This window comes from Amblyomma maculatum, chromosome 2 (genome assembly GCF_055883805.1).
Source record: "Amblyomma maculatum isolate TAMU_Amacu chromosome 2, ASM5588380v1, whole genome shotgun sequence".
Classification (NCBI taxonomy): domain Eukaryota; kingdom Metazoa; phylum Arthropoda; class Arachnida; order Ixodida; family Ixodidae; genus Amblyomma; species Amblyomma maculatum.
In genome coordinates this window covers 10,194,827-10,209,454 of record NC_139345.1, presented here as the reverse complement: position 1 = coordinate 10,209,454, position 14,628 = coordinate 10,194,827, and the positions used below count along the sequence as shown (strand labels likewise).

Below are 14,628 nucleotides of genomic sequence, written 5' to 3'. Positions count from 1 at the left end.
TGTGCAGTCTTGCCAAAAATGTAGCTTTTTTTTTCGGTCCTCTTTCAGCAGAAAATCCGCCGTTGTCTTGCTGGCGCTCGGCATCCTGTCGCAAAAAAATGCTGGCCAAATTAAAGATGCCAGTTGAAAAACTGGGCGAGTTGGAGTTGCTGCTTGGTAAAAAAAAAAAAAAAAAAAAAAAAAAAAAAATAGAGCAAGGGATGAGACGACGAAAGAAAAGGGAAAAAGGGAATTCGCGCGCGTCTACTTTCCATCTTCGTCCTGTTTTTGGGCTGTTTTTTCGCCATGCGAAAATACTGACTGGTCGACAGCATGATGACGTCACAACCACATAACCTCACATGGGATTTTTAAACACTCCACAACGTTCACGTGACACCTGACGTCACATGTGAAACGTAATTGATTAAAACTTGATACACAGCGGGAATTAAAACTTTGCGCATGCCTCTGATGCTAGTTTTAAAAAAATTATTTCGCTTACAGACATATGCTAGGAGTTTGCGCCCCTGGCTGGATTCGAAAGCCTTAGTTGGCAGCCAGGCACGTTGCCCATTCAGCCACGAGAGGATTTTTTTCTCTATTGATATATTTTTTTTTCTTCTTGAGCCACGCAAGGGACACTTAACACCAAAGACCTCACGGTGTACATATGAACACCTTCTTGTTTCCAAGCTGTACAAGCGGGCCTTGCGTAGCCGGTTAATGAACTGGTACCTTATCACTCTATGCTAATAGGTATGGATGTAACTACAGATGATCACAGGTCTTTTAGCGTCATGCCTTCATACATTAAGCGTCATAGCGTCATACCCTAAGCGTCGCCCTAAACTTTTCCTACCGTTTCGAGATTTGAATGTTAAAACCTTAATACGATTAAAAGAAGTGATAGAATATTCAACTGTCAGCTACGTTCAAGTGTTCCCGCAGGACAGCTAACTTACACATTATGTTTTTTGTTGCAGCGGTTCCTTCCTTTCTTTTTTACGGCGTAACAAAAAGTACCCCCCCCCCCCCCCCCCTTTTTGTTTATTGTGAATCGTTCAGCATTGTCACAAGTGCAACCGTGCTATTGTTATTTCAATAGGACCCTAAGGCTGAATATCAAATGCTTATGCAGCGCAGGAGAGTAAAAAAGAACGCTTCAAAACAACATCTGTTATCTATCAGTTTGATGAGAAAATACTTCTAGGCGAAGTTGCCCTTATGCCGTGCACGTCATCGCTGACCTTTCAGGAATAGTTTTCCGCTCCTATTTTATATTACTGTTCTTTAAGGCGCTATGAAAATGCAAAGCAGGAACACATACAAAGAGAAACTGTTGGCGTCACAACTTTTTAGAACGTTTGCGGCGTCCTCTTATAAGATGCTCCTGATATTCATGCGGTGTTCTATTTGCTGTCTGCATTTCTGGAGTGTGGCAGGAGCCTTCACAGGCAAACGGAGGAAGTCGACTCAAGGTTGTGCCAGTAGACGTCCTCTAGATTGTAATCCGCTGCAAAAATACTTCACCAAGAAGCTTCGAGCTCCCTGGAACGACTCAAAAGTTGGGAAAACATTCTGGTATGTAGACCGTAGATATTATAATAGATATACCTTGGCTCTGACTGCTAACTCCAAGAATGTTTCCTTTTTCGCAGAATTTGACGTGCAAAACTTAACGAAAGAGGAATTTTCATGCGGTTACATGGAATTTTAAAACCCAGATCTCTCTGATCTTTTTCGTTGAAATTCCTGAGCTTTCCAAACAGTTGCAAGAAAAAAGGTCAGAAGCAGGAATGCTTTGGCCAAATTGAATGATTTTAGGTCGCAGCATGGTATATCTTGTACTCAGAGGAAAAAGGGACGATATGAACACCGCAGAAAAACTGGGAAGCAGGTTGTTTTGTAGATTTTTTATTATTTGTGCTGTGATGAAACCGAGTAGCTAGTTAGGACTGCCGTAGAAAAGCAGTGGGGGGAGTTTCTGAGTACAAATAACATTTATGGGAGCAAGCGTTCCGAGTGATGCTCGGCGGAAGAATTTATTAGTGTGGTGAACTCTTACCATTTGCCAAGGTAATTGCGTTTGTAAACAACTTCCCGTTTAAAACTGCATTTGTCTAGAATTTGTAAGTTTGATGATGCAGTAGACTCTTATTTCGTTTTCGCCGCCTGAGAAATTCGCCAGAAGGTAACACATGCTGTGCTGGATGTTATTATTGTCCCTTCTCTGACGGTGACACAGGAACGTTCGCCGCTTTTTGGCACTATTTCGCGAGCCATATACATGCTAAGAATATTTGCTGCTCCGTTCCAAGAAAGGCCTTCGCTGTTCAGTGAAAAGGTTGATTTATGAGTGCAGCGCTAAATTTATGACGCCTCCTATATCTTGTTCGCTTTAGGGCAAAGCGCACATCCCTTGTACCTTGCTTGTCTTACGTAAAATCTGATGGCTGAGTCTGGTAGAGGCGGCCGCACTTGAAAAGAAGAAGTGAATGCCGGCATGGAAGGCTGGTCAGCCAATACGTTCATGCGTATACAACCCATTGTGTAAGGCAGTGTAGACTGCAGGTTCAATTACATTTCCCTTTGAAGTTCCCTTTTCGGTGAAAGCAACAGTTGAACATTTGCGAGCTGCCAACCTTTTCTTCCTTTTTTTCTTCCGTGTAATCCACCTCCTCCTCTTGTGTTTTTCAGAACTGTTGAACAAGGAACATGTGCCCCGCTCGCTCCTTCCCGCCAGATGTGCTACCCACATCGGGGCTGGAGGACCGCGTAGCCTTGGTGACAGGCGCGGGGAGCGGCATCGGCCGCAGTGTCTGCCAGGTACTGGCAGCACGGGGCGCCCGAGTGGTGGCCGCCGATTGCAACCTGGCCGCTGCTGTCGAGACTGTTTCACAGCTTCCTGGAGGTGAGGAGTTAAGGAAAGCTCACAAGTCTGTCACATGAACAACATTTGACAAGCGCAGAAAGTCCAAAAGACTTCCTACTGGGTCATTTTGAGCTGTTAAAAGTGGGTTATGCGAAAAGCAATGTCGAACTCTTGACGGACGCCTCAACCGCGCTGGGTGTGAAGACATGAATGAAACAGGGAAAGAAGGCATGATGGGGTATGGTATGGTATAGAATGGTATGATATGGTATGGTATGATATGAAAATTTCATATTTACTGGTGGTGAGAAGAACTTTCATCACCGTCTCTCCGAAAATCAATTCTACCATAGATATTTCAAGATCGCTCTCGACAAAAGCTGTACATGCAAATCTTGTGTCCTCTTTGTGTAAAGCAGACATGCACTGAGCGCATATGAATAAACAATAAAAAGTTGGAGCGACGGGCTATTTGCCGTTATAACAGTGCTGTATTCAAACCACTTCATATTATTGTTCATCAAACAATTTAGGTTGTTATAAGAAAATTGTTATCCATAACAATTTTTACCTCTATAGCTTAGTTTCTTGTATAATTTACGCTTCGTGTTATTTTTCATTATTGTGATTTGCCCTTCTCCTCCGTAAGGCAGTCTGCACTCTGATGGTAAAATAAATAAATAAATAAATAAATAAATAAATAAATAAATAAATAAATAAATAAATAAATAAATAAATAAATAAATAAATAAATAAATAAATAAATAAATAAATAAATAAATAAATAAATAAATAAATAAATAAATAAATATTTCATGTTTGAAGGCTTTGACTCACGGCTGGATTTCTCGAGTGATGTATGATGTCTGGAAAATAGCTAATTAAAACTTATCACGGATATTGAGTCCTTTTATTACACTGTGAAAACATCTGCACAAGGACTAAAATGAACTTAGAACTTAGAGCATCGATATGCCTGTGCTTGAGCTCGTAGATTCTGAGGCATTTTGCAGAATTCTGTGCGAACATTTACTGAATTATGAGTAAGGTCCATTTGAATGTCTGTCTTGAGCTGGCATATTTTCTGTACGGGGGCACAGTCGTCAGTACGCTGTAGCCTGGGTTTTCTGTGGTAACTACCGTCTTTGTTTTCAGGAGAACGCCAGCAGAATATCGTACACAATAATTCAAAGCTCACAGCTGTGTCATTTTTCATCATTCCAATAAGCTCAGATTAATAGCTCGTGACTTAACTAAATGGTCCATTCTTCACGGACGCCGAGCAATTTCTATAGTAGTGCCAGTAGTACTGTGAACGAAACCTCCCATCATGCGCGCAGGAGCTGGGCGTCATCTTGCCTTGCTCGTCGACGTCTCCTGCCCGGAGTCAGTGGATTCCCTCTTTGACCGCATTCGCGGCTGCACAGACCTACAGCCAGTGAGCATCGTCGTTTGCTGTGCCGGGGTCAACAAAAACGACAGCCTCCTCGACATGGACATCGACGGCTTCGATCGACTGATGGCCGTTAATCTGAGGGTGCGTTCAAGTTTTGTAACCCTCCTTCAAAAGCAAATTTTCACAAAGATAGCAGATAAAAAAACACAGTAGTAATTCTCTAGAGATATGAGACAGACTATACCAGGCATGGAGCGGTAGCAGTCACCTTTGCCCCTGGTTAGGCACGTAGCCAGGAAGTGCTTTTCCGGGCGTGACCCAAGTTACTTTTATGGTGGTCGCCTCGGTCTTCAAGGGTTGTATTAGAGCCGCTTCACGCTTTCGCCAAAGAGTCAGGCCTTTTGTACCGTTTCCGACCCGCACATTTCCGTCCTCCCTCTCCCTTTCGGCCTAAGAACCATCTCATCCAAATAAATATAGATTCAGTCATTCACATATGCCAAAAGAGAAGTGGAAGGGCAGGGATGGGTGGCAGGGAAACACACAATGCTCAACAACAGCAATGCCTATAGATAATTAGGTTAAGTGCCTGTTCTTGATACCTCCAGCTTTCGGTACAGGAAACGCGGGCAACGCAAAGCGGTTGAAAGTAAGCATTGTGATTATCATCATAACGGTTTGGTGCATGTGGTTTAAAGTCCTGACGTGACTCAGGTGACGCCTTAGTTGAATGCTCCAGAAATTTCGACTGCCTGATGTTCTTTAACGTGCGCTGACATGGCACAGGACGTAAAGCGGCCGCGTTTCGACCCCGCATCCTTGGGTGCAACAGTCGAATGCCCTGCGCCATCGCGGCGGAGCGCTCATGGACAAAAGGATTGAGTTGCAGGAAGGCTAGTCATGTCCCTAGTCCAGGACATGCATGACAAATATCGCTTAACGTACTCTTCCGACAAGGGCTTGTTGCTCATCAAGGTCAGAACTGGACGTGGTTGCTGCCAATCATCCCACATTGGCTGATATATTATACCAATACTGCTATTTTCCAGACAGGGCCATATAATGTGGTCTGTCTTCTGCCCATAAAATTTTCAGTACACCAAAACAGCACTGTGAGGAACCTTTTTTAACCAGTCGTTTTTCCCGCTGCTTCCTATCGCCATCCTCGTCGCTATATCTGCTACCAGCAATCAAGCCTGCTCGGGGGTGTTCTCAGTCTCATAATATCAATTTATGCGTCAATCACCGGGAACCGTGCTTGCCTTTCCTCTCTAGTGTGCCAGTTCATATATATAACAATATTTAAAAAGCCGGTTATATATTGCAGAAAACATTGGGCTTCTTTTTAGTACACGGATACAATTGAACGAGATTTTGGTAGCAGATTTTGCCTCAGGGGTCCGTTCTCGGGCCTCTCCTTTTTCTCATCTATATAAATGACTTACCGGCTAACATTTTTTCTTCAGTTAACCTTTTTGCTGTTGACTGCGTTATTTACCGTGCAATTGCCAAGGAAGTTTTCTTTATTTCTATTTCAAAAATGAAAGAAGGAACTGCGACAAAAGGCGGTTAGGCCTGACGGGGTCACAGTTCCCCATACAGTTCACAGCAGCGCGCAACACGGAAAACAAACGATAACAGAGCATTGCAGCAAACGTGGTAATTAAACATACTGGAGTAAAACCTAAAAAAAGAAACATTGTAAACTATACACTCAAAAAGAAACAACAGCATATGGCACACAAAACACGAAAAAAAAATTGTACAGTAACATAACTTGATAAAAATTTGCATTTGCCAAATACAAAACCAGACTAGAACAATTATTCCACTTCGGAGAGTATCAACTGCTTTTTTGTCTCTTTTAAATCTGCGTTTAGAGATGATGATAATAATGACGCCTCTTGCCTTCAGTTTATATTAACAAGGTTCTTGATTGGTGCAAGGAATGGAATATGAAATTAAATATTAATAAGTGTAAGCATGGTGCTCATTTCTCGTAGTTCCAGCATACCCACTACTTATCAGATTAACAACGTTTCTCTTGAGACTGTGTATTCTTACAAGTATCTAGGTGTTTACGTTTCTTCTAACCTATCTTGGAAACCCCACGTTGACTATATCATAAATAACGCAAACCGCATGCTATAGGGTACCTTCGGAGAAATGTTTCTCGTTCATCCAGTTCTTTAAAATTATTGCTTTATAAAACTCTGGTACGTTCTAAATTAGAATATTCTGCATCTGTCTGGAGCCCTGGCATTGATTCACTCGTTTCCGATTTGGAAGCTGTGCAGAACCGCGCCTGTCGCTTCATACTGTCAAACTATCACATAACAAGTAGTGTAACTGCCATGAAATCAAGTTTGTCCCTTCCACACCGCAGATCAGTAGCATCCTTATCCCTTTTTCATAAATTTACCACAACAGCTACCTGAAAAAAAGATGACTAATAAGACCATCTTACATATCAGTGCGCATTTATCACCGCCATAAAGTTGGGATTCCATCTAGTCACACAAAATGTTTCCATGACTCATTCATACCTAGAATTTTTGTCAGTTGAAATCACCTTTCCCATGATATCGCATGTATACCAGATAACGACGCATTTCGCTAAGCCATTGTTTTTCTTTGAATATATATATATATGCTTGTTACTATGATAATATTTGCCCTTTACTTCCTGAACATAGTTTTTACTTATCCCCACGGCATTGTGAAGTTTTGTTTTCCTTTTTCTTTTTGCGCATGTTTTGTGTACTTGTACTGTATTTTTTCTGTAACTTTGCTGTACTTTCATATACTTTTATGTATCCACCTCCCCTCTGTAATGCCCCCTGGCCCTGAGGGTAAATAAATAAATAAATAAGTAAGTAAATAAATAAATAAATAAATAAATAAATAAATAAATAAATAAATAAATAAATAAATAAATAAATAAATAAATAAATAAATAAATAAATAAATAAATAAATAAATAAATAAATAAATAAATAAATAAATAAATAAATAAATAAATAAATAAATAGTGACCGTGGTGTCACCAGAGCACCACAGACGTTGGAGTGCCGAGCAGTCTTGCTTATAACTAACGCAAACCACTTGTTACAAATGTATACGTACCTTTGGACGGAAGCTTTGCTTTAGTATAGTGCACTTTGTTTAACATGGCTTTGAAACGATATGAGCGAGAAAGGCAAAAAAGGGCTCTTCGTTGAACGGAATATATGTTTTTCGCCACGTTTAAAGCAATATTCGTTCTACTCAGAGAAATATAAAATGAGAAGCTTGACAGGAAATGAATGACTAAACAAATAATAGGCTAGCATGATAAGTGAGACAGCGGCTACGAAAGTAACAGATGGTGCAATGTCGAGTAAGCCTGTTCTGAGGCTTCCTTGGGAAGTCATTAATATTAAGGTATGAAAATAGCGTTAATTACTCTCCTGCGGGCATTTCAGGGCACTTTCCTGGTGGTGCAAGCGTCTGCTAGAGAGATGCTTGCGCGAGGAGTGCGGACAGGCTCCCTGGTGACCGTGTCGAGTGTCGTGTCCCGCACGGGTTTGCGTCGCCACGGCGCCTACGCCGCTTCCAAGGCTGCCATCGTGGCCCTGACCAAAACGGCTGCGCTGGAGTTGGCGCCGCACGGCATTCGCTGCAACACCGTACTGCCGGGATTGACCGAGACCGCCATGACGGTCGACGTTGGGGACAAGGAGCTGGACGACATAGCCTCCCGAACGCCCCTGGGTCGGATAGCCCAGCCGGAGGAAATTGCCACGGCCATCCGGTTCCTGTGCGACGACACGGACAGTTCCTTCGTCACGGGGGCTGCGATAGAGGTCACCGGCGGGCTTCACATGTGACAGTGGGAGGGATGTGACATTCTGGTCAAAAATGGTTGTTAAAACTCGCGTTTCCATGACATCACTTGGGCAAGTCGGCGAAGACAGAGACCTTTTATGTGAACGCGCTCATCTGTAAGCACACGTTTCAGGCTGATATTCCTGAACCTTCTTCTAGATGAATACTGCCCTCTACACTGAAAGAGAGTCCCTTCTCGCTTTCCGCTTCGAAGTTTTTTTTAGTAAGTAGTGCTGGCGTGACAGTGGCTTTATGCGCCAAGACTTCTATGATGCCAAGTGAGATCACTGGAGCGAACGAACAAACCGGCCTTCGAAGTACTTTCTGTCGACATCACGACCTTTTATCCTAATCCAGCAGCGTACTGAAAGCAAATGCTTGTGGTGTTTGAATTTATTAAGCAAGATCTGAAAATTTAGATTGGAATGGCGCGAAGGAAGGAAAAAGAAGAGGTACTGAGAAGATGATTTGATCAGAACATCAAAATAAAGTTTCTGTTGGGGAACATCTATTTATTCTGCTGTTATTATTACTTTTTTTTAAGGTTGAAGCAAGCGGTAGACTCATTATTAGTTATTAAGGTATCAGTGCACGATTCAGGTTTATTTAGGCGATGAGCGAGACGGCCATCACAATGTTGGCAGCGTTAATACGACAGGTAAAATATTATTCGCTGTCCCGCACGAGAGCGCGATCATTGACATTTGGCTATGCTTATAACACTATGCGCCATACATTCCCGTATTAGCGCCACGTGGGTGTCCACTTATGATGCAACTAACTCAATGAGATATTTTTTCTTGCCTTTGGCTGTTTCAAAACACTTGTGCTAGCTCATAAGATGTAAAATGACGCTGCACGCCGATGTATGTTCAGAACTAAGTACAACAAATGTGGCTACAGCAGTTCAAGGTGCAATGCTTTTTTGCGCGCGATTAAACACGCATGGACATTGCAGTGCGTTCGTAGGTTCAATATAAGAATACAACTGCATTCAACTGACCATATAAGTATCAGTGAAAAAAAAAAAAGCGTTTTTTTTTATTGTTTTGTGTACGAAAGGTATCCATGAGTTGTCTCCAGCATCAGTGGATGAGTAGCAACATAACTCATTACTGCGTGCAAGCAGTTTTCTTTACTTTACTGAAAATAAGCAGCCGATCACAACTGTAGTTATCTCATCCAAACTGTAACTGACTGCAGCAGTCGATCACAGCTCCAGAAAACTAACTGAACAATCACAGAAAAGTATTCGATTACTAGCGCGTTGTTTTTCTCCCAACTTCTATAGCCGCAATACACTCAATAAAGGGTGTGGTGGACCGTATACATCGGCTTATCTCTGTATGTGCAGCACGAGTGACTGCGGTCGTAACACAGGTCATGGTGAATGTATCAACGGACACTAGTACTTGTCACACAGTAGATGACCATCTTGCATACTTTGTTGGAATGAAAATCGGAAAAGAACACCACCTTCGTGTTGCAGTGACCCGGCGCTCTTAAACTATTACTTCGGAGTAGGACCGTAAACCGCCTCAGCATGGTGAAAGTCGCCCCTCTATGGTACCTCTAATACATTCAGGTTGGCGGTATCTGGCTTGGGGGATGGAGAATCCCAAATGCGACCTCTGTTAGGGAATCTGGCGCTCAGCCGGTCGGAGATCCGGCAAGCAAGCAGTGGTAATGGGAATGCGCTAGGAGGCCGACGGCCGCACATTTGGCTAAGGCGAGCACTCGCTCTTTACGGAGGCCTGGAAAAGATTTATACTGGACTGGATGATTTAAACTATTCTCAAGTTGTCCCCATTCTCTTCCATTCCAGCTCTCATGACACATTCCTAAACATCCAGTCTATTTTCCAAATTCCCAGCTCACCCAGCTACGTTCTAGAGAATATTAAGGGAGTCTCCTTGGTATCGTTATCCCTGCTCGTGCCACGGTGCAACTGTGCCCAATCAAATCCAGCAATCTAATAGACCGTCGTACGAAAATGTGCCCAGCGTTTGCTTAAAATATGCCAGAAGCTTGGAAACAAGCTACAAACTGGTCTCAGGAAGGCTGAGCTCTGATACTATGAAACTATAGTTCAATGGTATGTGTAATCATGCAATCAGCTGAAAAAATATAAGACACAGTAAATAGAACGACAAGCTGGAACAGGCAAACCATCCGCGAACGAAAACGTTAGTGGGAACCAAACAATCAGCACGGATGTAGCGACTCCTGTGAATACGCACTCCGTAAAGGCGGGCCAGTTTTCAGCACTGACAAAGAATGATATCAGCCCCGTTGCAGGGACCGAGGAGGAAGCTTACAGTTCCACCTTTTTGCAACTGACAAATCTGAATGAAATACAAATCTAACGCATGATTAAAAAAAAAGAATATATCACCTGTAATTGAAGGCCGTGTACTCGGAGAAGTTAAACGTGTGACCTTCGAAAACAATAATGTACTAGCTCTGGTTATTAATTTAACACTTCGTTCTGGCAACTTTGTAGATGACCTAAAACTTGCAAAATTGGCACTAGTCTACAACAAAGGCGACTTGGATACTCTTCGAATTACGTGCTAATTTAGTTGCCAACAGCGTTTTCTAAAATATACAAATTCAAACTATCTTTATTTCAGCATGACATACATAGATACTGAAGGCTGCTGACTATAAAACATCAAGTACGCACCAGAATACAGCGAAGACGCGTTAACAAGCAGTCGCTTCCACCCGGCGCTGCGAAGAAAGTCAGTGGGGTAGGCCCGCTGCTGTTGCAGCGCGTGCTCGTGGGCGTAGCTAGCGCTGACTCTGCCCACTCAGTTTCACTTCTGCTAGAGTCTGATCCCGAAATTCCTCGAACTGTACTGGTGACGGGAACGTCGTACTAGAAAATCTAAGATGTGATGAGGATATTACTTGCGGCGACCTTCAAGCATCCCAGTAAATAACGAACTTACAAAAACAGACAGAAATTAACTATTTAATACTGGGTAGTTTAGCGACCTGCAAGTTAACATGTCTTTGCTGTATTCTGATGCACACTCCCCCTGAATGGCTATGCTGTCGTGAAGCAAGCGGCCTTTTAACTAAAAATAACTTTTTTTTTCTTTTTTTTTTGTGAAAGTCGAGGACGGAACATTCATAGGTTGACATAACAAGAAATCGCACAGTGAAGGGACGCGTACATATTGCGCGAATTCTGGTAGAAAAAAAATTATGGGGCTTACTTAAGCTCCATCATTAGGAATATGACACGACAGCTCAGGCTACCACCCGACATATAAAACCCCGCTTCAACCAAGCCGTATGAACGTACCTGTGTGGCCTAGGGGTAACGCGTTTGTTTGTTTATTGTAGTTTGAGACAATACATAAGTAGTTAAGTAGTGCCAAGGGGCAAAGATAAAATGCGATAGCGATGATCGCCTGACTGGGCCAATGTTCCTGCAAAAACTTGCAGCACAACACGCAACACATAGCAATGACTGCATATAAAGGAAACTTACACATAAACGGAGGGAATCTGTCGATTTCAAAGGAAATAAAAAAAGAGCAGCGTTGAAACAAGCACCAGGTAATCAAATTATACAATTATGCAACAACCTACAGCCCAGATTAACAGTATGAGTCTAACTAAGAATGCAAGCTCGGGCTGGCAGTCTGATTCTGTTGTTACCTTCCCACATGTAAGGAGAGGCCCGAGTTGGCAGCTCCAGCCAAACGTGAAGCAGTCTATATACGTCCAATCAATGCGCTGCCATGTCAGCTGCCACCTACCTCCTGTCAGTGCCATGCTCGGAATTTTGATCTCATAACGCCGACGCCGGATTTTCTGGTGCACGGGGCCTTTAATGTTACTGCGTTTAAAAAAAAGTAAAATAAGAAGCTGGGAGAAAACAATACAAAAATCACGCAAAAATCAGCTTATACAGCACTACCGGAGAAACTAAAAAGAAGGAAGCATACCATTCGCTCTCCGCAGCTTGTTCGAGTGCATGGACCTTTCCCGGCTTGCAACATACGAGTGCTATGGTCTTTTCTTCTTCTTGTAAGATGAGAAACGGCACGAAAAGAAACTATTGTTATATTTAACGCCCGATTTATAGCTCTTAAGAAGATCAGACATTTGGGGTGAATTGACGTATTGAATTGACGTATGGTAGCCCTGCGGAGAATCAGTTACAATAGACGGATTCCGGCCTTTCAAATTTTATGGACTTCGGGAAATATGCTGTAGTTTACCGCGCTAAACGGCAATATTTTAGGTCGGATATCAGCAAACTATTGCAAATTATAAGCTTGATGCCTCTTGGTAAATGAAAGAAAGCGCACTTTGTTGAGTATGCTGCACACGCGTGAAATCCTGGATGCGTCCATATATATATATATATATATATATATATATATATATATATATATATATATATATATACAAGTGAAAAATTGCTTCATACTGTTTCCAAGTTTATTTGTAGTCGACGTTTCGGCAGGAGCCCTGCCTTTCTCAAGACCTATATATATATATATATATATATATATATATATATATATATATATATATATATATATATATATATATATATATATATATATATATATATGAAGCAAAGAAGCCAACAGTCGGCGAGGCCAAGGAAAGCGTTGGGGATGGTACTTTATGTTTCTTTTTTTTTTTTTTTTTTTTTTACTTCGATAAGCTCAGAAATTAGTAATGTAATCTGTTTAGGGGAAAGATAATTAAACACAAAGTAGAAGAAAAAACAACGTGCCGATGGTGGGATCCGAACCCACGACCTCCGAATATCGCGTCCGGTGCTCTTCCAACTGAGCTACATCGGCCGCTGTCCCCCCTGCTACTTGCTTGGGTATTTATGTTGTCTGTATACGAACCTTGAGAGTGTTCACCAGCGCCACCCTCAGCCATAGCGGCGAACGTGGAACGTCTTTTGTTACCGCCAGCGTCACGTAGAACGTGATCAAGAGCGAGGGCGACAGCTGTGCTAGAACCCTCTTACGCTACCTATGGCTTCAAGACTGCCAGGCTGAGGGTGGCGCTGGTGAACACTCTCAAGGTTCGTATACAGACAACACAAATACCCAAGCAAGTAGCAGGGGGGACAGCGGCCGATGTAGCTCAGTTGGAAGAGCACCGGACGCGATATTCGGAGGTCGTGGGTTCGGATCCCACCATCGGCACGTTGTTTTTTCTTCTACTTTGTGTTTAATTATCTTTCCCCTAAACAGATTACATTACTAATTTCTGAGCTTATCGAAGTAAAAAAGAAAAAGAAAAAAAAACATAAAGTACCATCCCCAACGCTTTCCTTGGCCTCGCCGACTGTTGGCTTCTTTGCTTCATGTATTATAACGAGTACCCTCATTTCCCCTATATATATATATATATATATATATATATATATATATATATATATATATATATATGTGTGTGTGTGTGTGTGTGTGTGTGTGTGTGTGTGTGTGTGTGTGTGTGCGCGCGCATGTTCATGGCAAAAAAAAAAGATAAAAAAAAAGCCCTCCCGAAAAATGTAACACGAGCGACAATTTCAATGTTTGATATTTTGAGTTGAAATTTTAAATTAGTGCTCATTCTGCGAATTTTCGATAGGAACATCATGGACTCTGATTTGTGCTTTATTGGTTAGCTCTGCTCGAAAAGGAAATCCTTGCTAGCGTAACTTTAGTATCAATAGGATCTAGCCCTGTGTAAAGCAGTGTAGCGTCATCCATGTAAAGCGATTAATTCTGTGGTAAGGTTTTGAATAGGCTAGAAACACATATAATGCTCTGTTCACGTTCAAAAGACCGTAACATTTCTTCTTCCATAAAAGAAAAAAAACATGTTCCGTTGAAAATTTTTTTCATATGGTTTCCACTTCTGCGCTTGTAAATATAGGATTCGAAGTCATTCCTTTATGCATTAGATTATCAAAAACATATTGAAGATATCTGCCTAAGTATGTGTACTGGTCGGTAGTCGGACTTTATTTTGTTATTGTAATTGCTTTATTGCCACGAATTTACAGTTTTACAGGCCTGTGCCACTTAAGCACATTGTGTTTGTATGCAGCGCTGGCAGCCAGCTATATACTTAAGTGGTTCCTTACACGAAACAGGCAAAAATAAATTACAAAAATTCCGCAAAAATGCAAAAAAGACAGCCACAGTAACCCATATTCAAAAACATGGTATCAGGCAGCTATGTACAAATAGTAAAGTACAAGTTCTAAGCCTCTCTTTCTTTTTACAGACATCGGACGAAAGCGCAAAAAACGAAGCACAGAAAAACATACACGGGCAGCATAACATCTACACAAACAAATTTCATAGCATAAATGTAAACAAACATGTTTATTAGTGCTTGCTTCGTACTTTTTATTACCATTTTTGCTATTGGACCCAGTTTCACCTCCTGCATTCCTTTAAGAAACTTCGTCAACGAAAGCAATGTTGAAGCAATTAAAGAATGACCGCTTAGATTAAAACTAATTTTACTG

General features: G+C 41.8%; 1 protein-coding gene across 1 annotated transcript; it reads left to right on the top strand.

Annotated features, from left to right (window-relative positions):
• The first annotated feature begins 1,289 nt into the window (after window positions 1-1,289).
• LOC146197917 ((3R)-3-hydroxyacyl-CoA dehydrogenase-like) lies at window positions 1,290-8,617 on the top strand. Its single transcript, XM_084593191.1, has 4 exons — window positions 1,290-1,563; window positions 2,680-2,893; window positions 4,195-4,391; window positions 7,715-8,617. The coding sequence occupies exons 2-4, from the start codon at window positions 2,698-2,700 to the stop codon at window positions 8,117-8,119; spliced, it is 798 nt and encodes a 265-aa protein (XP_084449317.1). The 5' UTR covers window positions 1,290-1,563; window positions 2,680-2,697; the 3' UTR covers window positions 8,120-8,617.
• Window positions 8,618-14,628: the final 6,011 nt, after the last annotated feature.

Bases quoted from the DNA above. Each gene is read 5' to 3' on its own strand.
- LOC146197917 (XM_084593191.1), top strand. From the start codon at position 2,698: ATGTGCCCCGCTCGCTCCTTCCCGCCAGATGTGCTACCCACATCGGGG. The intron at 2,894-4,194 runs GTGAGGAGTTAA...TCATGCGCGCAG, and splicing joins TGTTTCACAGCTTCCTGGAG to GAGCTGGGCGTCATCTTGCC. The intron at 4,392-7,714 runs GTGCGTTCAAGT...CGGGCATTTCAG, and splicing joins TGATGGCCGTTAATCTGAGG to GGCACTTTCCTGGTGGTGCA.